Source organism: Branchiostoma floridae, chromosome 4 (genome assembly GCF_000003815.2).
Source record: "Branchiostoma floridae strain S238N-H82 chromosome 4, Bfl_VNyyK, whole genome shotgun sequence".
NCBI classification, from domain to species: domain Eukaryota; kingdom Metazoa; phylum Chordata; class Leptocardii; order Amphioxiformes; family Branchiostomatidae; genus Branchiostoma; species Branchiostoma floridae.
Window position 1 is genome coordinate 20,543,459 of NC_049982.1, and position 26,536 is coordinate 20,569,994.

Consider the following 26,536-nt stretch of genomic DNA (forward strand, 5'->3'; position numbering starts at 1 on the left):
CTATACCGGTCGAACGAAACACGGCACAATTAACTGCCGCTATGTACCTTTATACATCCTCTGTTGTTCCTTTCTTTCCTGTTAGTAGTTGCACAAAACAAAAATCTACATGAGCATATAAAAAGTCATGAGAAAATGGGCGTATACTGACAAGAATTTTCAATTAATTTTGGTCCGTCACAACCGCTATGACGTAAAACTTTACTGCTGGCCATAGCATTAAAAATGGCGGGAAAATGGCGGCGTACGTTCAATTTGACCCATTCAGCCATAGATCCGGGCGATAATGCAACGGTTCCTCACACTTTTACACGAGTTGTAGGTCACCAAAAGAAATTCAAGATTGCTGTTGAATCATGCTCGTCTTGTGCCGTGAGCACATGTGATTATTATCTACAAATCTGGCGATGAACGTGACAGTGTGTTTGTCCCACGACGAGCTCGCCTGCCCCGAAAATGACCTGAAAACTTTTGGCCTTGTTGTCTTCGAATGCGTTGTTATCGATGCTTTGTAAATTATGTATTGGACACCTAGATGTCTGAAGTGTGCATACCTCAGAAATAAATATTGTTGCATGTGTAGATCTCTTTAAGTTCCACTATTTCTAATCGACCGGTATAAGGCTTATGACCGGTATTATGCCAATGCATGTTACTTTTTTTTTAAATGATTTCCAAGCAAATCTTTCGGACAGTGTCCATAGCCAACCAGTATACCACACATACACTCCTGGCCTGTTGTATACTCCTTTAAGTCCCATGGATATTGTCCTGCCACCTGTAGATTTGCTTGGAGATTACACTTCCCTTTTTTTCTCCTTCAAGAAAGAAGGTCATTGTCCGAAATGTAAGTCTCCACAGGAAGTTCCTCCTGCTGCTGCTATGTTGGCTCACAGCATACTGAGGGGTCAGTAAGGTCATGCCAGTGCTGCATGGATTTTTTTAGATAGAAACAAATTTTTATATCATGGACGACTTGTGATGACTGTGAAATAAAGAAGTATGCGTGTGAGCAATGAAGACTGCCCAACATCAGTGTAAGAATGATTGAAAAAAGACTTAAGTCATAATCTGTTGGGTTAAAGTTTCAAAATGTCTCAATACCAAGACATTTGGTAGATGTGGCCTTCATGTCTTAGAAACTCTCCCACATTATCCTCCTGTTCCTTGCCCACAAGATGAAGTCCTTAGACAAGTCCTTTACAAGATCCTTGATTGGTGATCAGACACCTTGGATTAATGACCTCCTTAAGTCCTCATTCAGCATTAAGGTTTGTTTGATCACTTGGATTAGGTTCCTAATCACCTCCTTCCTCTGGGTCGAAAATTGGTACTTTTGTTATTTACTCAGGCGTCCAAAACGGGGCAGTCTGAGGAAGTCTGTCCGTTCTTTGTGTGTTAGTCAGCATGTGGCTGATTCACATTCCAGTGCCTGCCCTGGGCCTCTCAGTATTTGGCACAGGATACATGTAGCTCCAGTCTCTGCAGAAGGGAGTTCCTCTCTCTGCTCAGTCACTAAAGGCTTTGCTGGGCAGGAAAAACACTAGGATGGAGTTCTCGACTGTTCAAGGTAACTTGTAGCAGAATGTTGATCTTCTCAATTTGGGATGATTTGTTCCATGTTTGTGTGATGATTCTTTGTGTAGTGGCCCCTGTGATTGCCGGTCAGGGTAAAAATAGCGGTACCAATACAATGCTGTACTGTGGATGTCCGTTCGCACTGGGGTCAGTATGTTGTTAGGACTCGGGACGCGTATGTCGTTTCCTTCTACTTTTCACTAGCTTTTCCTTGAATCTTTACCCAGTTTGTTAATGCTGTGTGAATACTGAGTGTAGACAGGAAGATGTGGTGGACATTTGAAAGTACTTTGCCAGAGTTGGATAATGATGGGAAGTTGTGAAAGTTTGGCTGTTGGCCAGGACAAGCTTGTAAAGAGACAAAAACTAGCTGGAAGGTCAGTGATGTGCTATGTTCCCACTGGAAGTTTCCAGTCTTCCCGTATCCTTACGGTAGAAATGGTCTCAGGCTAGACGGACATGTAAGTACGGATCACAACTTCAAGTGTTCTCCAGTTCTGTTAAGGACGGGGTTCGTTTTTCTCCTGTCACGACATCATGTTTACCCAGCGCTTGTTTTAAGTGCCTGTTGCCGTGGTTATGTGGCCAGGATTTGCACGATCTTGTTTGCAAATAAATATAGAACAAAACGAAGTAGCACCTTTGTAAAGAAAGAGGAAGTGCTTCTTATACATGGAAACTTTAGCCTGGGAGCATGGTTTTTGTAAGCCCCCCTCCCCAAGTTTATCTATTTTTACAGTCACATGCAGCCAAATGCTCTGCCAAGGTTATGACCTCTGTGTCTGCTGAGAAAATGTGTCAGAACTGATGAGAAAGAGAGTGGAAACAAATGGAACTCACATTTTTGTTCCATTACTTGTTACTGATGGGGGCAGCTAGGCCAGTATTGAGATAAGACTTGCAGCATGTGTGGGATGAAATTCTTTCTCTTACAAATGGCTTGATCGGCAGAGAATAGGTAAGACAGAAGCAGAGAAGAAGCATTAGAGGAAAGAGACACAAAAGAGGGGGCTGTAATATGGTATGAAATATTTGTCAAGATTTCTTTTATCGTCTAGATCTAGTGGCATGAAGTAGAACAAATATTTTCTTCAGTTAGTGGTACTGAAAAATATTTCCCAAGCAAATGTGAAGATGAAGCCTCTGGACTTCTTGTAGGAGTTTATGGAGACCTCACAGGTATACATCACCATCTATCCAACATAATATCACCACATAGAACCAAGTAGTCAACAGAACAGCCTTTTGTCCCATTTGTTAGTGTCTCCCAGGGGTCACTATCCTGATAATCAGGCTAAAGGTCAGGGGTCACCATTCTGATAACCAGGCCAAAGCGCATGAGTTGATTTCAGCATCTAGATGCTGTTAGTCTGGGTTGTAGATAAGGCAAGACTAGCCCACCCTTGTGACTTTATAATACAAAATATGGGATGATGTATCTGTAATGATGTTCCTTATCATGTGATCAGTGGATGAATTTCAGCTGTCAAAATGTTTGTTTCTTAGGGCATTATTTATTTTCAGTAGAGCTGCTGTTAATACTCTTATTTGGTTATGATAATAATGATAATGCTAATCATTTGTGGGTATTATCTTATTGATATTAAAATACACAGTGACTTCCGCAGTGGCCATATACTGAATTGTATTTTATATACACAAGTTGTTGACATTTTTGTTATGATGGCTTTTTTACTATATCTACATGATCATCATCGTGATTACCCCTTTGATACTAGTAATTCAAGCTTATAACTGCTAGCTGTCATAGCTTATCAGTCTTCAGAATCTCACAGTATGAAAGTTTGGGTGTGAAAGAAGTCCAGAAATCAGTCTTTGGCAGTGAGTACAGGTTTGTTCTACTGAGTATTGTGTCATATCCAGCTGTTGTAAATATTCCAGATGCCCAAATCTTGTAATTAGGAGAAGTTTGGGCCCAAACTTGCAAATTAGCAGCTGAAGCTTTGAGACTGGGCCAAGGTGATTGCAGGGGTCAGCCAAGTGTTTGTGTAGGTACACTTGAGCACTGGGCAATTTTCAGGGTAGGCTGAACAAAGGACTCAAATCTGCTAGAGACCCACCTCAAATCAGGCTCCTAGTCAACAAAACCAATGTGATTATTTGTTTTTCGGTGATGAAATATAACAAATGTACAGTATGATCATAATGTTGTTGTTTCATCATACATGATGTAGCAAGAAAATATGCATGCAGATGCTTTTGAGACTGACAACCATGACAAATTTGGTGCTGCCCTTGTAAGCAAGACTGGACTTGTTCTCCCTAGATTGTCATGTAATTCCCACAGAGGACTTCTCAACTTGGTATTTTCTTTCAGTAATATGTTAATGAAAGTGAATAAAACCTGACAAGCATTTTTGCTGCTGCCACTGTAAGCAAGACTGGGCTTGTTCTCCCTAGAATGTGATTCTCCACAGAGGACTGAAAAGGCCCTAGTGTTGGCGGCAGTGCACATGACAGTGGTCATCTCCACATCTGTTTCTAGTCCACATGTTATGTAGACTAATATTCCTCTGCTGAGTATGAATCCCTACATGCCAACCAGACTTGTTGCCTCATGTCATGAATACAGTAGTACCTATTCATAGTGACTGTTAGCTGGTGGTATCTCCTGGGCCTGCTGGTAATGAGGACTGACAGGAATGGGCGGGAGGCTCTGCAGTATTTAGTCAGCAGTATCTGGTTTTAGCTGCACTGGAGGCCTGGACTACACTGTTTGCAGTCATGACTTGAATCTTAGCTCATAGACTATGTCAGGGTTTAGTGTTTGTACTTTGTTCAACATGCCTTTTTGGAACAAGACTGGCCTGAGTATTAACATTCTACATTTGTTTTATTTATTGAGAGTCTATGCCCTAGGCTGAGGCATAATTGTATCCTTTTGATGATGATGATGTACTTTTGAACACATGTATTGTCACATTGTGCTATTATAATCTGGATGCATATTGATGACACGTTTTTCTCTCTGTTGTTTCTGCAGAGCTGATTTGGGCGGGAGCCGGCACACACCATGGCCCAACCAGCGTACTCCCTGGTCATGTCCGACACTACCCTGCTGGAAACATCCTTTCTTAACCACTCCGATGCCTTACCGCTCGTGCCACAACGCAGCAACATTTCGCCGTGCTCCACCATCATGGGTAGTGTGGGCAGTCTGTTAGGAAAGGAGGACAAAAACAGTAACCTGCCCGTGCAGAAGGTGGGGTATAACCGCGAAGGACTATACGATAACTGTTACGATAAACACATATACGAGGACGTGGAGATGAAACCAGCACACAAGACAGGAACATTGGAGGGGAAGGCGCCGCCGCCCAAGATTATGCCCTTCAGTGGGAAATTAGACAAGGTAGGTTATAATTGTATACATATTCATAGGAATGGTAAAGTCTCATATAAATCATAGTGATGTAACTAGACCATCATTTGCTTGCAAATACACAATACCATTTTCCCCATCGTTTCCAAAACTTTATCACTGCAGCAGTCAGTCTACTGTTCTTCACAGGGATGCCACCTAGCAGATAAGGTAGTACTGCACCCTGCTTTTCATGATGATGATCACAATCATGTGGATAAGCAAAGAATAATCTGATACTCTGTGGTGGTAATCGTTCTTGTTTTGCTCAATACCAACACACAGGTACCTACATTCATATTTCAAAAAAGAACACCTTATTGTTGTTGAAAGAACAACTTCTTTTCTGGCTTGTGTCAACTTCTTAGGTATCAGAATTGATAATGTATTAAGACTGATGCCATCATTGTCTGTGAGGAAGGATCAAATTAAAAGGCCAATAGCACCAGAGGAAGGTAGAAATAACTTGAAATTTATTCAGCACTGGATGATATCAGTTTTAAAAAAATTCTAATCCCAACTGTTGAAAGATGTGTTAGACTTGTCTTGCAACTCGTAGAAAACTCTAACAAATGGTTGGCACAAAGAACTGTTGGAAGTTGCAAAGTCCCGAACCTGCTGTTGCCAAGAGGGATTAGTTAGCACCAGGGAGGGTTTAGGCTGGGGTGGAGGATCAGTAGTGACCTGTAAAAGATGGGAAAATTGCCTATTGACCACGGGTGATTGAGGTGTGTTGCACTCACCCAGAAATGTCAGAGGTCAGGTATTACCACTGGTACCTGTCAAGCACAGAATTAGGATGTACATGTACATGTCTGTTTGATGTATTGATAAGGGACAGGCCAGATTTACTCTTGGATTGGTATGTGAAGAAGGTTGATCATTTTGCAGAAAATAGACAGTAAAAGCTAGATTTCAAAAGCGAAGAAAAATGTGATAGTGATTCAGCCTTCCATTGAGAATGAACGGGAGCCCTTGGATCTACATGTAGGCTTACTGTGAAACTAAGTCCCCCTCAGACCCACCTGCCTTCTGTTACATGTTAGCTGTCATGATAAATATTTTACCCCAAGATTCGACAGAACCAGAACAAAGAATTAATTATAGAGGAACTAAGTACCATTTGCTTTAATGACTGCACCCATCAGAATTCAATCATGTTCTAGCTCTGATGGACAACAGCCTGGAGCTTTCAACTGCCCTTATATAGACAAAGAAACTTAATATGCCTTGAGGTTATTACAGGTTAGACAGACACAACAGTGTTGTACTTTATTAGTTTATAGACTTGTTTTCCCATTTTTAGTCATGTAAAATTGTCAAATTATAGATTTCTTTGATATATGTATAAAATTCAGAGATTGCCCATATTTTATGATACTGTGTGACCAGGAATACGTTCTGGTGATATCTCATTCTCGACCTAAATCCTATATGATTGCTTTCCAACCAGCTCTTCATGATGATGCATCTGTGTCACTCTGTCCTCATAAAGTGCAGTCTATCAGATACCTGGACTTTATGTAGCGGTTAGAGCAGTTCAGTTTATGAATCTGTAAATATGCCACATTTTATGGCCGCATCGTGAGCCTGCATTTATATTGGGGCATCTGGGAAGGAATGTGTAAAGGCACTCCAGGTTTGACCAAGGGAACAGAAATGATCAGATTTTGTAGATTGAAGAAAAGTGGCAGCAACACTTACATTTGCTTGTATTGACATGCCTCAAAATCATTGTGAAGGCTGAAGCTAGAACTCCTCACCCGATTCAGTATGGAGTAAACTCTGGTGATTGCAGATTTAAGAACCATCAACAGGTATCTGCTTAATCTGTGACATACATTCACGGGTCCTCATCTGAATGATTGAAAAACAAATAATTGGTCTATCCTACTAATGACCTAGGCTTGGTGATCACATCAGTCAGTAACCAGCACCTTGAATTTGAGTACTTGTATTGTGTATTTCCCAAAGCATCACACAGTAGGTCAGACTTCTTTTTTTTTGTAAATTGAGAAAACTTGTAAATTGTGTTGATGGTTTGGGTAAGAACCATCACCTGAAGATGAGTTGGGGACCAACAATCAGTATCTCCTCAGGATGAAGTCAGTTTATCCCCCTAGCCTTGTTGAGCTCAACCATTCTTCATGTGAGATCTGCCATGATTCCCCCTCCCACTGATCTCCTCCCAGCCAGCTGAGCCAGGAGTGTGGTAACACCTGTCCCTACAGAATGGCTCCAACAGATGATAAATGGTCGACATTTCCCTGGTATAAAGTTATCCCCATGATAACTGCTCATGTACCAATCATTGTTGTCAGCTTTTCTACACCCCCTCCTTTAGTTCCAAATCAATATTGCCTTTCCTGTGCTTATACATGTACATTTGTAACTCAATCTACTTCAGCAGGTAATGCTGTACTTGAGCAGGTGTACCAGATACAAATGTAGTATAACCCACTTTTCAAACCACCTCTTCATCTGGCCATTTATCACTGAAATCATCAGCCAGCATCAGAGATTAGACATCATTGCATCCATTTTGTACCACATCAATCATCATGACCCATAACACGCCTAGTTTTCAAGACTCAGTAATGAAGTTTTGTGTTAATGTCCCCGTACCAGTTATTCCCCCACCTGTTTGACAACCCACAGAAATCCATCGTAACATTTTGGTTATAATCCTTTTTAGCATGTGACCAATGACAAGGCTTTCCCTCCTTTTTTTTGCAGAAGCATCGATATAACTAGTATAAGCTGTCTCCATCCCCCTCCTATTTTTATCACCAAACCATAACATTCCCAACCTTATCAGAGATTCTGTGGCCTAATGACATTATCATGACTTGAGCGCATGAATAAAGCCAACTCAACCCTTGATAGATTTTCAATCACACTCTGGATTTTATATCTAAGAGGCAGCTTCTATAGTTTATATTAAGGGCCTGGATCAATACCTGTAGGCATTTTATTGGACTGAACCAAAACTCTCCGGAGTCAGATACTAGAGAGCATAGAAGTGGAAGTGAAGCAAGTGAAGTTTCGAAACATGAATTACAATTTTTGAAACGTATCATGCTTTTAAACGGGTTACCTGTAAGGAAACAAGGGACCATTATGATATGTACAGTACATGTACATGTACATGTACATTGTATAGAACAGCACAGTGATGTTTTCTGGGGATACTGTTTGTACCGGGTACAACCAGGGAAAGAAGTTACAGAAGATTACAGAGTAGTGCAGTCATGCAGATGATGCCTTAAAGGAAGTATCCGTAGTGGTAATGAATTTATTGAACTTCAGCTGCTCCGTTAGCATTGGGACTACCGGAACAATGCCTCATCATCGAGATTTCATTAACATCCCTGCAGCTGTTCTTCCCATGAGCCACACAAGTCATTTTTGTTGAAAAGAACCCTCTGGCAGAAGTTGAACACTGTGAAACATAGTCTTGTGGAGGAGCAGAATATCTTTACATCTATTTGTCTTGAACAGTTACTCTGTTTCTGCATTATTTTGCAATCGGTAACAGCTCATGACAGAAACATAGGACCACATAGCAAGTATGAAGTCTTTTATGTTACAACATTCTAGCGCAAAGCAATTTAGACCCTCCCATAACCTTATCAGCATGACTGGCCCATCAACCAAGATTTAGTGACTCTGGTTTGTAACAGTGATTTTGTCTTGTCATGGTGTTTCAAGAAACATTGTACCAGCCATACTTTGTAAATAGATGATTGAAGCTGCTCCACTGAAGAGTGCCTCTCACTGCGATAATGGTTCTGTTAGATACACTCCCTACCTCAAGTGGCAGCACTGCTACAGGAGGCACTGCCTGTGGGAAGGTAGAGAGATTATGAGTTATGATATTTCTACCCAGGACTCTCCCTCGACAGGTGTGAAAAATGATTCTCTGATAGTGAAGCGGAACTGGAAGTATTAAATACCATCCTCAGTGGGAGAAGTGGAGGTTGCCTGGAGTCGTTAGTTCTGACTAATGACTTGTTTAATCTCCAGTGAGAAGGGTGGCAGGAGACATACATGTGGAGTAGACTTGTGACATACCTGATGACTAGTTAGTGGAGTTGTCACAAACATTGGAAGATGACATCATCTCCTGCAAAGACAAGTGATGAGTGAAAAGGAAACAGGAAGTGTCTGATGAATTCTTTAGATAGGAGATATCAAATGGTGGAACATCTCTCTCAGACAGCACTAATTCTGTAGGGTTTATAGCTTCAACTACACAGTTGGCATCAGGGATAACAGGGTTGAAGTTTGTTCCCCAACCAGATGGTACTTTTCAACAGTTTGTATAGAGTATAGAAAAAGGTATGTGCCTGAAATAGGAGTATATGTGATTGTACTTCAAGAGAACAAGACTAGTAGCACCTGTTTTGTCCCCTCTGGGAGAAGGTCATGTGACTTAAAGTTTAGTAAAAGTCTGTTATAAGTCTATGTAATGAGCAGGTAGAGATTTGACATTACAGTTAAAATTATTTTGCCGAGAAAAATAATCATCATCTACTCATGTCACAGCTAGCTTTGTGCCTCGTTCTGTAAGGAAGGCCAAGCAATGCATGTAACTGATTGATGATGACTTGCATGGACGATCAAAAGTTTGTCATTAAGCATAAATCCCTCCATCCCACCATGACCCTTCCATGATTAAAGAAATGTCAGCATACCCCCTTCCGAATCCCTGGTATGCATGGTGTGCTGTGCTGGGCACAGATCTGTTACTGAGTCATTACACAACAGAGACAGGTGGCCTAGGTCACAACACTGCTGTACGCACTGTGCAGGCATGAAACATGGTGTTGACCACATACAGGAGGTCTTTCTTTATGTATAATCATATCTACGGAGATATGTTGCAAAGAGATCAGAATACAACTTTTTAAAGAAAGTATGAAAAATCTTAAACTTTCAGACAAACATTGGTGATGTAATATATAATTGTTATGAATTTGACAAACCTAGAAAATTCTGCATCTGCCATTTATGATATCCTGGTCATTTCAATCTGTATTTTTGATATGTATAATAAAACATAAACTTCATACCACTTTTATTTCATTTCCAATCATCCAAAATGGTCCCTTCATTTTACGATCAAGTGAGTAATTCCCAGCAAAAATGTTGAGAGAGCACAAATGTATAATCCAGAGCAGGCCTGTAAACTTGTCATTATATTGGAGATTTTTAAAAGCTGATGTAAGTGAACGCTTGTGTCAGACGTACTGTGGTTCATCTACATGAGAATAGATCATCATACAGCCTGGGTTAAATCCTCCCCAGGTGGTGATAAAGGCAGAAATATTTCCTGAGTTCCGAGCTGGGGTCATGTGGTTCATCAGGTATTTTCTGGTCATAATATAGTAATACTAATAGGTCGGGTTGACAAAAAACTGAGATGAGCAGATGGGTAATGTCAAAACATAGTGTCATAGACAGAAGTAAGGACAGTAATTGATTCAAAACTTGTGTTAACAGTGAATGTAAAGCCGGAATTGGTACATGTTAATGTTCTGTATTAGACGTGGACATTGTAATTGTAAGTGGGAAGATTCTAAGTCCTGGTGATACAAGACTATGATAAGAAGAAATCACAAGGTTTACACATGGAGAAAAGGCCTAGAAATTCGTGGTTCAGACCTCCCGTGAAATGTTGGATCACAGTACAAATGTGCAGCATTTTGCACTGGTGGTTGCCAGAGAGGGACCCAGTGGTGGGGGTATTGCCTGATGAATGGGATGTGATCCTCCAGGTGCACAGGGAACACCTGTCAGGAGAAAAGGGTACATTCTTAGAGACAGGCATTTCCCCATATTGTGGAAGCACCCTTGGTTTCCATGGGATTAACGCCTTACCGATTCTGAGTTATTGGTGTTTTATTAATTTAGGAAGAAGCCCAGTAACCGCTGCATCTAATCTCCTGCCTGCATTTAAAGTGCGTAGTGAAATAACGCGTGGCAGCGAGGCCCTCGTAAATCATAAGTTTGTCATTAGCGAGTATCAGGAGGGTTTAAAGCAGGGCGGGAGCCCAGGGACCCGGCAGTGATGAATCAAACTTTCATTGGCGATGAAAGCTGGCAGTTCTGCAAATTGTATTCATTGGCGGATTTGTTAAGAGGACAGCTGCATTCTGCAGTCACAAATTTGACTTATTTTGTATGTAAGTAAGTTAGGAAGGGGTTTCGAGCTTCCATTAGTTAAGCCGATTTCCATAATTGCTGCCCGGGATTGTGTCCAATTTCACCACAAATCTAATTATCGGAGCCGCTCATGCAGATGGGCAAGTCCAATTTGCATTCATTTGTTTCAATCTAGGAGAGGGGTGGTGGAAGTGCAGCCAGTGGTCGATCCATTAGGCACCCAGACTTGTTTTGCTGCAGTATCATCCCACTTTACTGCAGTGTGTTATACATAAACACTTCAGCAGCAGCTTTACACCATTGACATACCACAGATCCAATCACACTAATGGTTTTTTTGTTGCGTGCCGTTCCAGCATACAGAGAAGACAGTCATCAGGCCAACGGCGTTCAAGCCGGTCGTTCCTCGCAACAGACATTCCCTGCAGTACTTCCCCCCACGACCCGGCAACCACCTGTCCGACAGCCGCAACTCGCTGCAGATTCCGCTGTTCTACAACCCGAAAGCGCAGGATAAGTGCGGTCTGCAGCAGAACGGGTTCCACAGCGTGCAGAACCTCAGCCTGCCGGAACGCCTGCCGGAACGCCTGCCGGAAAACCTGCAGCAGCCGGGAAGCAGAAATTCCTTTTCTGGAGGATCGTGTAATGGAGGGACCTACAACACCGGGCCACATAATGGAGGGAATTACAGCAATACTGGCAGTCTGAACAGCACCAACAGTCACAGCAATACCGGCAGCCTCAACAACGGTAGGATTTACAGCAATGGTGGGAATTACAGCAACGGAAATATCCCTGGCTTGATTCCGAACGGATTACCGAATGGAAACCATCACAGTGGTAACCACTATGTGGATTCCCGGCACATGAGGGAAGGGTTACCACCCAGGCATAAGGCTCCCTCCATGGACAGACTGTCTAGTCCTGCCTCAAGATCAAGTGTCACGCCCACCTCCAATAACAATCACACCCCAATCCTGTCCTACCACGCGTCCATGACAAACCTGTCGACACGATCAAATCTTACGCCGGTTCAGAGTCACACCCCAAGATCCAGTCTCACTCCGCAGTCCAATCACACGCCCGTCCCGAGCCACACGCCGCGGATGAACCACACCCCGTCGTCCACATACACGGCGGGATCGAACCATACCATGTCCAATGGTCACAAGGAGTCCTCCTCATCGGAACATTCGCAGTGGTCGACGATTTCGGAAGACTCCACCAAGGAACTAGAAGAAAAGGTAAAAGAGAAGGAAAGTGAGTTGGTTCAGTTGAGGAAAACCATGGAGGAAAACGAGATGATCATTTACAATGTGTATGAAGAGAAGCAACGGAAATGGGAGAAGGAAATCTCGGACACAAAAAGAGACTGTGAGAAGAAGATAAAAGCAGCACAGCAGCGCGCCAGCCGGACGGAGCAGGTACTGCAGCTGCAGATCTACCAACTCCAACAGGAGAAGAAGAAGATCAGTCATGAGATGTCGCAGTTGCTGCAGGACAATGATAAGCTGGACAGACAGCTGGACACTTACCGCAGCCAGACGACAGAAACCACTCAGAAACTGGATGAAACAAAGTGGGAAATGTGCCAGAAGTCAGGGGAAATCTCTCTCCTTAAACAGCAACTTAAGGAAGCCAAGTCTGAACTAAGCTTAAAGACTAATGACGTAATTGCTTCACGAGGAACAATAAAAGATATCAAAACTGAGCTGTCAGAAAAGGACAGTCAAGTGACCGCCTTACAAGACAAAGTGTCAGAGAAAAATGCAGAGATCCTGCACTATCAAGACGAGGTTGCTAAGCAACAATGTGAGCTTGACAACTTGTCGGACACACTAAGAAAACGAGAGGATGAACTGATGGACTTGAAAGACTCATATCGACAGGTGAAGGAAGACCTGTCCAATGTTCGAGCTGAGCTGGACAATAAAATCAAGGAAGAACAACTCATCAGCCAATGTGATGAGGTCAAAGAGCGAAGAAAGAACAAAGAGCGGGATCTGATTGAAAGTTTAAAGGTGGAAGTTCAGAGACTCCGGAACGAGCTGAAAACGGTTCACCAGAGACACGACGCGCAGCTGATGGAGTTTGAGCGCGAGCGTGCGATCTGGCAGGAGGAGAAGGAGAAGGTGATCCACTACCAGAAGCAGCTGCAGCTGAATTATGTGCAGATGTTCCGCAAAACCAAGAACCTGGAGAAGGAGGTGCAGCAGCTGACTCTGGAGCTGGAGCGCCGAGACCTGGAGTCAGACAGTGTATAGAAGTGACATTACAGGTGTAACAGCACATGCACCACTGTGTAACATCAAGCTAGTGTGTACCATCAGGATCCGTATCTAATACTAGGGCTATTGCGTGTAAAATTAGGGCTAACACGTAACATCAGGGTAACCACTGCTGTGTACATGTAACATCAGGGTAACCACCGCTGTATCATTCAGTACAGTACTACTTTGGATCACTGTAACATCTCAGTAAGCAGCACCACTCAGTCCCTCATCCTGTGTGTTTAGGGAATTTTCTTGTTTTGGTTTGTTAAATTTGTATTGTCGTCAGTTTTTACACTTTCCTCAAGAAGGAACATTGATTCGTTTACTCTGTTATTTGTAAACTTTTATGACTTTGTACCCTTGAAATTTTTATGATTTTATAGTCTTGTAAATTGTGATTGAAAAAGGCTTTAATATTTTTGTCATTTTATTAAGTCGCAGTTGCCAGTTATTGACTGACAGGATGAGGGACTGGAAACTGGTTCTTTTGTCATTGAGCTGTCAATCAACATCTAGATCCTGCTGGCCTGTCAATCAGCACAAGCTGTCAGTCATGTATGGCTGCCCTGTCACTCAGCATGTCAGTAACACAGGGCTTCCCTGTCAATCAAAATTACCTGTTGTACTGCTCAGAAACTGCAACCAGGATTGTCTTGCCCCCTATTGTTGTTTACATTTTCTCAAACAAAACATTTTGCCAAATCAGGGAACTTCTCATTTTTGATGACTTAGATAGCTTTTTGTACAGTCGAGCCTTTCTGTAAATACTGCAGGATATTAAGATGACTCTTGTGTTTTATTCCTTGTTGAGAGTGACGTTAAGGACAGTAATTGTTGTGCCAGTGTTGCAATTTGAGAAGTAGATCTTTGAGGTTGTGGCAATAATCAGTTTTTTTTACCAGCATCAAAAGCAGTTGGTTATACACTCCTATGACGCAATTTTAGAATCACACAAGTCTTGTTGTTGACGGTCTTGATGGACCTTTCATCCATAGTTTGTGTTGTATGAAACTCAATCGGTTGAGTAAAAGGCTCCATTCTGTGATGTCTAAATGGCTATCGGCCAGGCTCAATGTGCAGTGGATATGATTGTTCCCCACGAAAACCTTCATTACTTCAACCACTCCACTCAGTAATTGGTAATTTTTCAAAGAAACATTTGGCATTAACGTTACAAAACTTGTCCCTTGTCAAGAATAAGTGACACTGGCAAATCTGAGATGTTTTGAGAATAACGGACCATATTGTGCTCCTATTCTTACCATTTTAGTTTGGTTATTGTGCATTCCTGCAGCACAGGGGCATACAAGAGAGATTGACAGGTACTGATGATGCCGGGATGATTTCCATCTAGAGGTCGCTGGGAACAAAACCTGGAGCACATTTAATCAGGCAGATATTGAGCCCACTCTAAAACACTTCTCCATTTAGCTGAGGCAGGATCAAGTCAGTTCTGGGGATGTCAGATCTATTCAGTGTTATGCAGTCAAAGTAGTTCAGCAGAAAGCACAGAAAAGGATTGAATTATAGGAATATGTGAATGAAAAAGATGTTATGAAAGCTCCAATCCTGCTAGGTTACACAAAAATACCATTAATGAATATTAGGTTTGAGCTCTGTCATGAAGATGAGACTAGGAAGAGCAGAATTTATGAAGTAACATAGAACTATTTTGCTTTTAAACTAAATATATTATGCCATATTTACAGTATATTAAGATTCCTTGCTATGATATCTTGTGTGATTTTTCTTCAGACCATAGTTGTTTTTGTTCTCTGCAGTTGTTAATTTGTTGCAGAATTGTAGACAAACGTTGGTACCTCGCCACTGTACAGTGCAATATGGTAGTCAGTGGTGTTGGTCCCTTTTTTTGACTATGTGTGGCTCCAGTGTACAAGTCATTGTAGTATTAAACTTAATACAAGTGTATATGCATTAACACTCTCAGAATAGTTCTCTGACATTGCTTGAGTTTGGTTCAGTTTGCTGTGTCAGCTTCTTTGTGGATTTGGTTTTGTTGAAACAAGTTCATATATACTGATGGAGGATGCAGGAAAACAAAGTTAAACACAAGATGTTGGCTTAGACGTTCCAGCAAGTAGGTGTTGAGTTGGTAACCAGCAGGTCAACTGCTCCTCCTTGTGGTTATAATCATTAGTGCAACATTTAAGATGCAATGGAGCCACGTGTACGATGTAGGACCCTGACTCAGAAGGACTGTACAAAGGTGGAATTCTTTATATTTATTGTACAAACACATGGTTGACATAAAAACTGAGTTTTGCAGGGCAAGACATGATAACTTCACTGCAGTGCTGCCCTATGCAGACAGGGGGCATGTATGTTCTTTGTACAATATCTGTAGCAATAAATCATTTGGAAGTTGTTACCATGTTTGTGTTAATTCTGTGTCAAGTACAGGTCGTAGACAAATGTTGCTTAGATCACATATCACACAACTTCAGCACCTTCATATTAATTGCATTAGTTTATTTTTCAAAGCAGATCATTCAGTTTTCCAGCTGCACCTACGTTTTAGGTACAACATAAACGGGATTGTGTGAAACATCTGGTAAACAAGCACCAACACACTTCACTACAGTACTTCCATCCTTTCAAGTCTCTCCCAGATTCTTTCTTCAATGAACATCAAGATTATAGTTCAACTTTACAACCTGGCCTTGAAGGAATACAGAATCTTAGGCTAGACCAGGGATATTTTTTCTATATTGGAAAAAATGAGTTGAGAGACATTGAGAAAGGACATGAAAAGACTGCCAGTTGGTGACCAAATGTTGGTGGATAGTTTCCAGGAAGAAGTCTATTTGTATTTCTTTTCACAAGTAACTTGGATTAACACATGTAGTTTTTGTTACAGACAAGTAAAAATTCTTTCCAAATGCTGTACTTGCTTTATCTATAAGTCGTCCTCATATCAAATATGATCAACAAACATAGTGGTACAAAAATAGATCCAATCTACAGGATTATGAGCAATCCATCATTTGTCCAAATGAGGGTAATATTTTACACTTTTCTCACTATTTAATGAATTTGCTATAGTAAAATCTGTCCATTTACAGTTAACTATGATTCTTATTTTTAATGTTAAATCCTTGCCCTGGTAGATCAAACTTAAATTGACAGTATGCACACAACACAAACATTTTAGAGAAGGACAACGGTTGGACGGACAAAAGTGCAACAACATCATGTCTACACTACAAATTATACTTTTGCTATCAACTTAACCTGGCATGAAATAAGGCATCTCACAGTACAATAAACAAAAAATATACTTTTTTTTTCCAGATTTCATTGATCCTGAAAAAATTTTCCATGTTAATTATTTCACAACAATAAGTAACAACTTGACATATATTTCTCAGATTGACAACAGTGTTAGATGCTTTATCCAAACATAACAGTTACAAAGTCAGTATAAGAATGGCATGTTTGTTACAGTAAACAATGCTTGTGTCAAATTCTACAAACACAAGTCATTTGACTTTGTTTTACAATCCTGTTGTCTCGAGGCATTAGACTTCCAAACGTCACGTATCCCGTACCACGAGGACCATTCTGGTGCGGGATTTGGTAGCGTACGCTCTCCGGATGGCGTCTACGGCCTGGGCGTGTGTCACGGACTGCAGCGCCTCGCCATCCACAGACAAGATCTCCATCCCAGGCTGCAGCCAATCAAAAACAGTCATTTTTGTAAATCATTGACTTAAGAAGACACTAAAATGATAACCAGACGTCTCTGTGTCTTTATTGTTAAGGCATCGAAAGTAGGTACCTCTCCAAACTTGCATACACACCAACTTTCTCATTCAAGTTCAGCACAGTCTTGTGATGTTAAATTGTACAAAGCACAATTATTATTTGTTCTTACAACACCAATACTGCCGCTCCTGCGGGGAACACTCTCTCGATCTTCACCTGAGGCTGCGATCTGGAGTCCCGCCCACCTGAGATGCTGATACCTGGAACAACACAAGGTGTCATCACTGCCCTGACAAAGGTGTACAAGACATAGCAGGACTACCACTTAGTGACATTTTACTGGTCAACAGCTGATGTGGACTTTGTACCTGACCCAGAGATTAATGGAAATGTATCAAGCTGTTGTGTGTTGCGGTTCTTACACGTGGATATTGGTGAGTAACATATTGCTAGTACATATTTGTTGACCCTTCTGTAATGTTCTTTCTGCACTATTCCTTACCTAGTGATGTCCTTGTCTTGATCAGCTCTATTGTTCTCTCCTCCTCAGCAGCTGGGGCCTCGGGAGCTGCTTCCTGTGGGGGAGGGGGAGGGAACTCTATCTCCTCATACTCATCACCTGGGGACTGTACAGGGGGAGGGGGCAGGGAAAAGGAAGGGGGGTCACGGAGGGGATTCAGGGATGGGGGATCAGGGGGGTGGCTGTCTGGGGGTGGTCCAGGAGGGTGAAGTGGAGCAGGGGGTATTGGGGCATGGAAGGATGGAGGAGGGGGAATGTCCATGTTGTCTGTTCTGATTGGTGTAAAAGTGTTGTGTGGCTCCTCCTGATTGGTCGAGGTGTCCCCATTCTCCAGGTGCAAACTGTCGTCCTCCTGCTCTTCCAGGTCGTGGTTGGGTGTGCTGGCCCGGATCGACTCCTCATCCCAGTTCAGCGCCTTCAGGGTCTCCTTCTTAGTCTTGGAGCTGTCTGTTTTCCTGGTGGGACAAAAATGGATCTATTAACAACCTTCTCAACACTGTCACAACAAAGTGCAAGTTTAAAGGTAATTCATTTTTGACAAAAAGTGCTGCCCTTGGCATTGTTGCTTGCATCACCTTAAGCACCTTTGACCACCTGAAGCATCTCTAACACCCAGAAACATGGCTAAACTCACCTGTCCGTCTTTTCCCAGAAACTAGCCGCACAGAAACAATAAACATGCATTAGTACACCACTACAGACATGGGTGGACTAGAAATTGTGACTCATGTGACCAAAGCTGTAGTGTGACAGTAGCACCTCTCCAAAGTGAGGGCTGGTGCATTAACAAGTCATCTGGTGGCTGAAGTCCATACAGAAATGGCAGAAATTTATATCCTGCAGTAACTGAAGAGAATAACCCACTGTCCTCTGGTGCTAGTGTTCACAATGACCACCTGGTGCATGTATTTGGCAGGTGCAACAGCACATTTCCCTTGGGGTGTAAATGGGTGCAGCTCTACAGGGTTAGGAACAATTTCCTATCACCAGTGAATAACATAACACCACTCCACAAAACTCTTCTTGCATTATATAAGAGTATAATATAAGTACAAAGTGTTTTGCAAGTGGTATCAAGGACACGATATAATGTCCTTGATGATATCAAGCATTGAAGATAATGAAAGATGTCTAAACTCCAATTTTGTTGATATTCTACTTACAAGATCCCTTTCCTGACGACAGATGGAGACACCTTCCCATTGCCCATGGGTGGGGAGACTCTGAGGGGAGATATTGTCACTGTCACCCCAGGCTGGCTGTTCTCACCAGTGGAAGCCCCCTTGCTGTCGACAGGCTCCTCAACACCGTTCTCTTCAGGTTTGTTTGTTGGCCCGTTGATCTGTACTGTAGACTTGGGTTTGTTGACTGTTGCATAGATTGGCATTGCGCCCTCCGTCGTGTCTGACCCGCCTGCTTCTTGTGTAGGAGACGGTGTACTCCTTGGGGGATTCCCAATGGCTGTTGGTGATTGATTGACAGCTGCCGTCTTGACCCTCTGGTTGGCTGGTATGGCTACGACTGGGTTCCAATTGGCTGAGGTATCTGGGGATTCGTCGGGAACGATCTCGATGCTGCCGCGCCCTGTGTTTCCGGCTCCCATGTAGACGAGCCGATACAGTTCGCTGTCCACGGGCTTGACGTCCCGTGCCTGGAACTGGACATCGGAGTCTTTGGGTCCAGCAGAGGGGGGGTGGACCGGGGAGGGGGAGTCTGACAGCCGGGTGACTGTGAATCCAGCAGGCTTGTTACTGGCCACGCTGGAGGTCACACTACCCTCCTCTATAACAGGCATGGGCGAGGACACTCCACCCAGGGGTGGGGACAGGCTCCCCAGGGGCGGGGACAGGTCCACAGGGTTCTGTCTGCTTGGTGAAACCTTGTCGCCATCTGGAGGTGGGGGAGGCGGATGTGATGGAATGGGCGCCTTTCCTTTCTTGGACGATTTACGATCCTTCTTCCTCTGTTCCCGTTCCAGTTTGCGCAGTCTCTCCCTCTCATACTCCTCCACTGTGCGCAGGTGGTACTTCCCATGGTGGTCTGCAGAAAATAATGTAGAGATGGTTACAGTTAACAAAAAATACATGTGTATGCAACCAATCAGTTATAGAAGAATGGAGTTGTGCAATTATCTTTTAACCCAAATGAATTCCATATATGAAATATAGAGAAGACCATTCAGTCACAATTACAGAGATATCACTTTGAGCAATGAAAGATTGTTTTCCATTAGAATTATGACTGAAGAAAAAATCCCAGGTGCCACAATATTAAACTTTTGTTTGTGGTCTTTCCAAACTAACTTGAACTATGAAAATGACATGTTTCTACACTAAACATGGCCCACCCCCACTCCATACCTGGGGAGGGGTGGAGCAGTTGTTTCCTGGGGGGAGTGAAGCCGATGTGGGCCCGCTGTAACTTCTGGAAATGTGCTGCAGACAAAGGGAGAAGTTTTGTTTGTCTGTGAGTGAAGTGAAGAAAGTTGTGGTAAAGTGGCTTTCCCAAGGGAACAGCTTCAACGAGCATGTCAGGAGATTCGAACCCAGGACCTCTAGGGTCTGGGTCAAACACCCCACCATTTCGTAACCAACGCCACCTGTTTTCTATACAGGTACATGTACTATTCTTTGCACTGTGCTCATTGATGGAACATGTCCATTAGCATTAGGCTATTGAGATTTCCACATGGTCTAAGTACAATTACTGTGCAATAATTGCTTAATATGCCAAGCTCTCTTGGTACAATGACAATGCTACAAAAGCAAATTTCGTAATCACGAGTTGACATTATGTGAATTTACATGATAATGGATTGGTCATGACAAACCTCATCACAATCGAATCACATACATTGTAAAATCAGCATGTGTAATCACAATCTGTTTATTTTCTCTGTCATTTGGGATTGGGTATCTTGAAATTAGTTGATTTCCAGTTGATTTTGACACTGGGGTTTGATTTGTTCATCATTTTTTCATTGCCTGGCCAGCTGGTAGCCTGAGTGCCAGCCTCCATAGTGACTGGCTGAATCTGTTTGCTGGCTAAATACATGGTTAGCAAGCAAAAGAATTAAGCCAGTCGCTACAGAGGCTGGCACTCAGGTTAGCAAGCTGGCTCCTTGTTCGTAAAAGACCTACCAGATACACTGGACAGGACACCGGGTGGTTTGGAAGGTTCTGTATCATCTGGGAAGGTCAAGCAACAGGTGTTCAAGGTCAAGCAAGTGTTCTTTTCCTGGTATTACCTGGAACCAGCTAAGGTGTTTTTACAACCTTTTGTTGTTCATGCCACTGATAAATAAGCATGCTCATAATGACTTATCTCTTGTTAACATGTTTGTTGACTTGTTTACCTGTTTGTTGAGACATGTTTATCATTTACACTTAGGTTGTGGACTTGTTTATGCTACTTACATGGCCGTGTGCTGAGTTCTTCCAAGGCTTCAAACTCTCTCTGTGAGACCATGCTGTCAAACCTGCCCAGGTCGGTAGGTGTGATGATCCCCCTGTTGGCACGGAAACAACAAGAAGGTAAACAAAATAGGTGTGAAAACATGCCCAATCAAGGTGCACATTCACATGTCCACAGAACAGGGTGTTGTACCTGATCTCCCTGAGAACCAGGATCTTCTCTGGTTTGTCCAGGATGGCAAGGACTGGCTGTCCCAGCTCCTCCACTGTTCCCCCCTCCGTGTACTGTAGGAACACAGGCAAGTTAGACAGGGGGTGGTGGGTCACATCATAGCTTAGACAAAACTTCATATTAACATTGCTGCTACAGTACACTACATTTACAGCTTCAACAGCATTTACAGAGAATCAACTTTATTAGACATGCAGACATGCTATCTTTTGACAGGTTGTTACCTTCAACCTTACGCACCCACAGAGAGGAAAGAAGAGAGGCAGGTAGAGTATTATGGAGGATGACAGTACCATCCAAATGCCAGCTGAATTGTTCAGATGCTACACCCATCAGGTTACATAATGAAGACTTGGAGATGAGGAGAAGTGATTGGGAGATTACATTGTATGGACACCAAGACTGACAGCCAACATGACATATGAGAATTTAGCTGTGGTGTAAGAAGAGTGACCAGTACCAGTGGGTCCAGGGTGTCTAAAACAGACTGCGCCAACTCCTCAACTGGTCCCCCTGCCTCGTACTGCATGAACCACACACAGGGTTAGTAGCACACAAACTGGGGAGGGGTGCGTAACACACTTGGGGGTAGGTAGGAACACACATATTGTGAGGAGGGGGTCACAGATGGGGAAGGTTTGATTTTACACATAAACAGAGGCTTTGTTATTTTGAAATATAGCATGGGAAGGGTTGTTCTAATGCATGCCTATACCCACTTTTAATGGGTGTCTAAAGTACCTGTTACAGGTGAGAGAGCAGGTTTGGGGTACGACATACCCTTCTGACATGTCTCAAGATGGCATTAGCCTCATCTTCGTTGAGAAGTTTCCGTGCCATCTCCTCGATCCGAGACACGGCAGAGACGGACAACATGTCCTGGTGCATGACCTGGCTTCCTGCGCCCTTCTCAAAAATGCCGCGCTGTCGGCCGAGGTTCATGCCTTGTGTGCTGCCTAGGGAGTCCTGGGATCCTAGCAAGGCAGGTGGTGAGCTCATTGTTAGATTTCTTCAACAGCAGAATAACAACATCGTCACCTTACAAGTTATACAACAAAAATAAAGACACCAAAGAAAGGTTGTATACATCCATGTATTGCAACTGTCATTGTCAAGTTGTGCATCATTCCTATTGTGATAATCATTGTGTCTTGAGTTAAACATGTTGGAGGATTTTACGGGGGAAAATTCATATTTTCAAGATTTGGTTATGTTTTTACTTGCAATGTTTCACAAAGAAGCACAGTGATTTGCTCATCACCTCCACCTAGCACCAGTGTTATAAGTGGCAGTTTGATTGACCTAACTTTGGATGCCAAAAAGGCAATGGTAAAACATGTCAAGCTGAAGCACAATCCTTTTTGATATCAACACTTTGTCAGAACGTAAAATATAAATCCAGTGTGAAAAAGCAGAGTGAAAATTTTGGAGTTGAAAGTTGTATGTTGATATAGCTTGTGTTATTTCAACTGTACATATCAAGTTAAGTGGTGAATGCACCTGAAAACCTTACAGCCCACTCCTTCACCAAAGATACCCAAACCTACCTGCACTGCTAGTACTGCAGTCATCAGAATCACCAGAGGCTTGGAAATTAAAGACAGGAATTATCACCACAGGAAGGAGACATGCAAGAAAGGACAGGTGTAGGGTTAGGGAAGACCGCCACATCTAATGAGGTGGCTCCTTCTCATATCTCCTATATTAAAGTCAGAATATGGTCATGTCAAGGAGTTACTAAATAGATACTGATACCATTCTACTTTCATATCTGAGCACCAATATTTAAAAGGCAGAATAGAGTCCATTCCAAGACACCATGCGGATGTTTGTTGCCATTGTTTAGAATTGATTTTAAAGTTTTGTAATTATATGTCTAGGACATTTGATACTTCAGAAATATTTTTAACACTGTTTCAACTTTATGAATATTTCCCTGGTCCTGTAAAACTTTGGAAATATTCGTGGTGTGGAATTGGATACTTCTAATGGTTTCTAAATAATGATAACAGCATTCTACCATTATTTACCATTTTCTACCATTTTCTACCATTTTTTGTAAATGGGTCAGTGGCCTGGGTAGATAGTAATTCACACATCCTTGCTAAGTATGGTTGGGTGCCATGCAACAATGGCCCACCACAAAGGATCCACCAGTACCCAGCAGTGAAATCTAAAAATATACAGATGCAACAATAGGGCTTACTTTTATGGGGGCAATAAACTAATTTTACCATTTGGCCAGGTTTACCATTTTTTGTAAATATTTGTAAATGTGAAATAATCACAGAGAGGTTTCACAATTATTCTAAATGAAGGTATTTTTGTACAGTTACTTTCAAAATGTTTCTAAAATATTCAAAGAAATTCAAATAAATGAATATGTTCTTAGTCAATTTTTTGAAAATAATTTAATTATTGTGGCTCAGATATTCTTTTATTCAAAATAATTCAGAATAATTATAAATATCGCCTAAAAACCCTCATGGTGTCTTGGAATGGACTCTATACTATGTATATCATATTGAAATAGTTGTTTGTATAATCCTGGATAGAAAGGAATTTTTAAAAAAGCAGTGAGAGAAGAATAGTTCAGTAAAATCACTGATCATTTTTATGAATAATATAGCTATTTACCATCTTCAACAATCATCATGACATTCCACTGACCTTCAGAATTGCTACTTTTCCTGCCTTTACTCTCGCTGTCACTTGACCTTGAGGACCTGCCGGATGACCTTCCCTTCTCCAGCTCATCCTCACTGCCGCTGGACTTGTTCTTGGACAGTAAACCTGAAGGTCGTGACCTGATCTTCTTGGCACTCCTCCCCAAGGAACCCATAAACTGCTTCATCTTTGAGTCACTCTTGCCTTTGGAGTCTTTTTTACCTACGGAATCTTTCCCTTTAGAATCTCCTTTCCCTTTCGACTCTCTTTTTCCTCTGGAATCACCCTTTTCTCTGGAGTCTCCTTTCCCTCTGGAATCTCCCTTCCCTCTGGAATCACCTTTTCCTCTGGAGTCTCCCTTTCCTTTGGAATCTTTCTTCTTGCTTTTGTCTTTTTCCTTTCTAAAGAGGAAGTCTTTAAAAGTGCGGGACCTCCCCACTGTAGCAGTTGCATCCTTGTCCTTTTTACTTTTCGCTGGTTTGTCTGAAAGGAAACAAACTCGTTTAAAACTTTATGTTGTGAGAGTGGATCAAACTTTACAGTCTAGTATTATCTAGCTTGTACATACTGCACAAAACATGTGTTATGCCAAAAGTGGTTTACCAGGAATGCAAAACAATGAAACTGTATCATCCCACATGAAGTCCATAGGAAGTTCCATCCACCTGACCCCTACATTTACAGAACAGTTCCTGTGTACAAACCTGTAGGCAGGGTGAGACTCTGTGTCCTTCTCACAGGCCGCGAGGGTTGACTCAGTTCCACCAGGGCCTGTCGCGACTTCTCCCTTCCCGGTGATAATGAGCGGTCCCTACCGGGAGGGGAAGTCGACCTTGACCGTTTCCACATGGGTGTCTCTGTCTGAACTTCTACTGAACGAGAAGAGTTCGTCCCCACAGAAATATCGTCTTGGACAGTTTGTGTGAAGGTTTCCACACGAGGAGACGTTTGTTGGTTGGACTCCTCAAAATGGTAGGAGACTGGCCGTGTGGCCTTTAGGGGCCCTGGGGGTGAAATACTGGGTCCTGTGAATTGAAATAAACACAAACTTTTATTGCCTACCATAGCATTACTTAGTCATGCTGAAGTACACTTGAATTGTGACTGAACTATTTGGTCCGCGCATGGTCTTTTTAGCGAATGCCCACAAACGCCCACTCTAGAGAAGTCCGCGCTGCACGAATCTCATTTTTGCTTGGAATATGGCCACGTTGTGCTCCCATGTATTAATCCTGAGTTTCAAGTCAATCCATCGACCCGAAGTGACATAAATCAAAGTTTTCGATTCTCGATGGTCTTTTTAGCGAACGCCCAGCAAAATGTCTTTTTAGCGAATGCCCACTATATCCACAAAAATATCAGCCGTCGCGCAACTACACCTAAACTTACCGCCACAAACATGTTCAAGATGGTGTCCCATTGATGTGTACGGAGTTTCCGTGCTTTACAAGCATTTTAAGCCCCTGTTTTTGGTCAAAATGTAGGGCGCCGATACTGCTATACATTAACAATGGCAATTCAAAATGGCGGGCACTAGTCATGTGACCTCCTTGCGGGACTGTTCTATAAGTATCGCGGGAGGGACTGTTGTAGCATAGCTTATCATACATAACTATTTACATTATAATAATAACTCTTCACCAAACTGGACTTTTCTTATCTTTATTTATCACAAAAACATTGTTACAATGAGGATTTGATTAGATGAGTATCTGTTACAGTGTGTACAAACTTATTTCAAATACAAAAATGTATTTCATTTCACTTCCTAAATATTTTTAAAGTATTGGAAGGGGTTGACACATAAACAATATTCATTGCATTATTTGTGTGCAGAAAAATGTGACCACTTGCTATTAATAGCCTATTTAATATAGTAATAAAATGTTGGAACATGGCATGAGCAGGCTCCTCTTCTGAGTACAGAAAGGAAATGTTTGATAACATTTAGTTATGACGTAGAAAATTTCAATTGTAAAATGTACCTTTATTAACATTGACAAACAAATTGTTTTTCTCTTCTTAATAAATGACGACAATACAGGTAAGGTGTGTTTCCTTTTATAACAGGCCAGGTAAGACGCCGTACAGGTAAATAAGGTGTGTTTCCTTTTATAGCAGACCAGGTAAGACACCGTACAGGTGAGTAACGTGTGTTTCCTTGACTACAGACTAGGTAAGACACCGTACAGGTGAGTAACGTGTACTTCCTTTGATTACAGACCAGGTAAGACACCGCACAGGTGAGTAAGGTGTGTTTCCTTTGCCTATAGACCATATAGGGCATTATACAGGTAAGAAAGGTGTCTTTCCTTTGCCTATATACCATATAGGCCATTAAACAGGCGAGTAAGGCGTCTTTCCTTTGCCTATAGACCAGATAGGGTATTATGCAGGTGAGTAAAGCAACTTTCCTTTGCCTATAGACCAGATAGGGTATTATACAGGTGAGTAAGGTGCCTTTCCTTTGCCTGTAGACCATATAGGGCATTATACAGGTAAGTAAGGTGTCTTTCCTTTGCCTATAGACCAGATAGGGTATTATACAGGTGAGTAAAGCAACATTCCTTTGCCTAT

The 26,536-nt window shown here is 42.2% G+C and overlaps 2 protein-coding genes across 9 annotated transcripts in view; one reads left to right on the forward strand and one right to left on the reverse strand.

Moving 5' to 3' along the window:
* Nucleotides 1–15,790, forward strand: part of LOC118413524 (leucine zipper putative tumor suppressor 2 homolog) — a 53,443-nt gene extending 37,653 nt beyond the window's left edge. For 7 of the 8 annotated variants that reach the window (XM_035817031.1, XM_035817032.1, XM_035817036.1 and 4 more), the window contains 2 exons: nt 4,583–4,951; nt 11,485–15,790. In XM_035817031.1, coding sequence (XP_035672924.1) covers nt 4,613–4,951; nt 11,485–13,392 — 2,247 coding nt within the window. In that variant the 5' untranslated portion in view covers nt 4,583–4,612 and the 3' untranslated portion in view covers nt 13,393–15,790. Of the gene's footprint in view, nt 1–1,429; nt 1,571–4,582; nt 4,952–11,484 lie in introns of those variants that run through there. The other variant, XM_035817033.1, reaches the window with a different exon arrangement.
* A 1,165-nt stretch (nt 15,791–16,955) lies between these two features.
* LOC118413620 (PDZ domain-containing protein 7-like) overlaps nt 16,956–26,536 on the reverse strand; it is a 27,048-nt gene continuing 17,467 nt past the window's right edge. The window contains exons 12-25 of the mRNA XM_035817145.1: nt 24,664–24,984; nt 23,963–24,442; nt 22,840–22,878; nt 22,073–22,266; nt 21,753–21,815; nt 21,254–21,345; nt 21,064–21,155; nt 20,788–20,835; nt 20,008–20,082; nt 18,811–19,687; nt 18,282–18,302; nt 17,630–18,102; nt 17,308–17,387; nt 16,956–17,090 (exon numbers count right to left, since the gene is read on the reverse strand). Of these exons, the coding sequence (XP_035673038.1) occupies nt 16,956–17,090; nt 17,308–17,387; nt 17,630–18,102; nt 18,282–18,302; nt 18,811–19,687; nt 20,008–20,082; nt 20,788–20,835; nt 21,064–21,155; nt 21,254–21,345; nt 21,753–21,815; nt 22,073–22,266; nt 22,840–22,878; nt 23,963–24,442; nt 24,664–24,984 (2,990 nt within the window). The remainder of the gene's footprint in view (nt 17,091–17,307; nt 17,388–17,629; nt 18,103–18,281; nt 18,303–18,810; nt 19,688–20,007; nt 20,083–20,787; nt 20,836–21,063; nt 21,156–21,253; nt 21,346–21,752; nt 21,816–22,072; nt 22,267–22,839; nt 22,879–23,962; nt 24,443–24,663; nt 24,985–26,536) is intronic.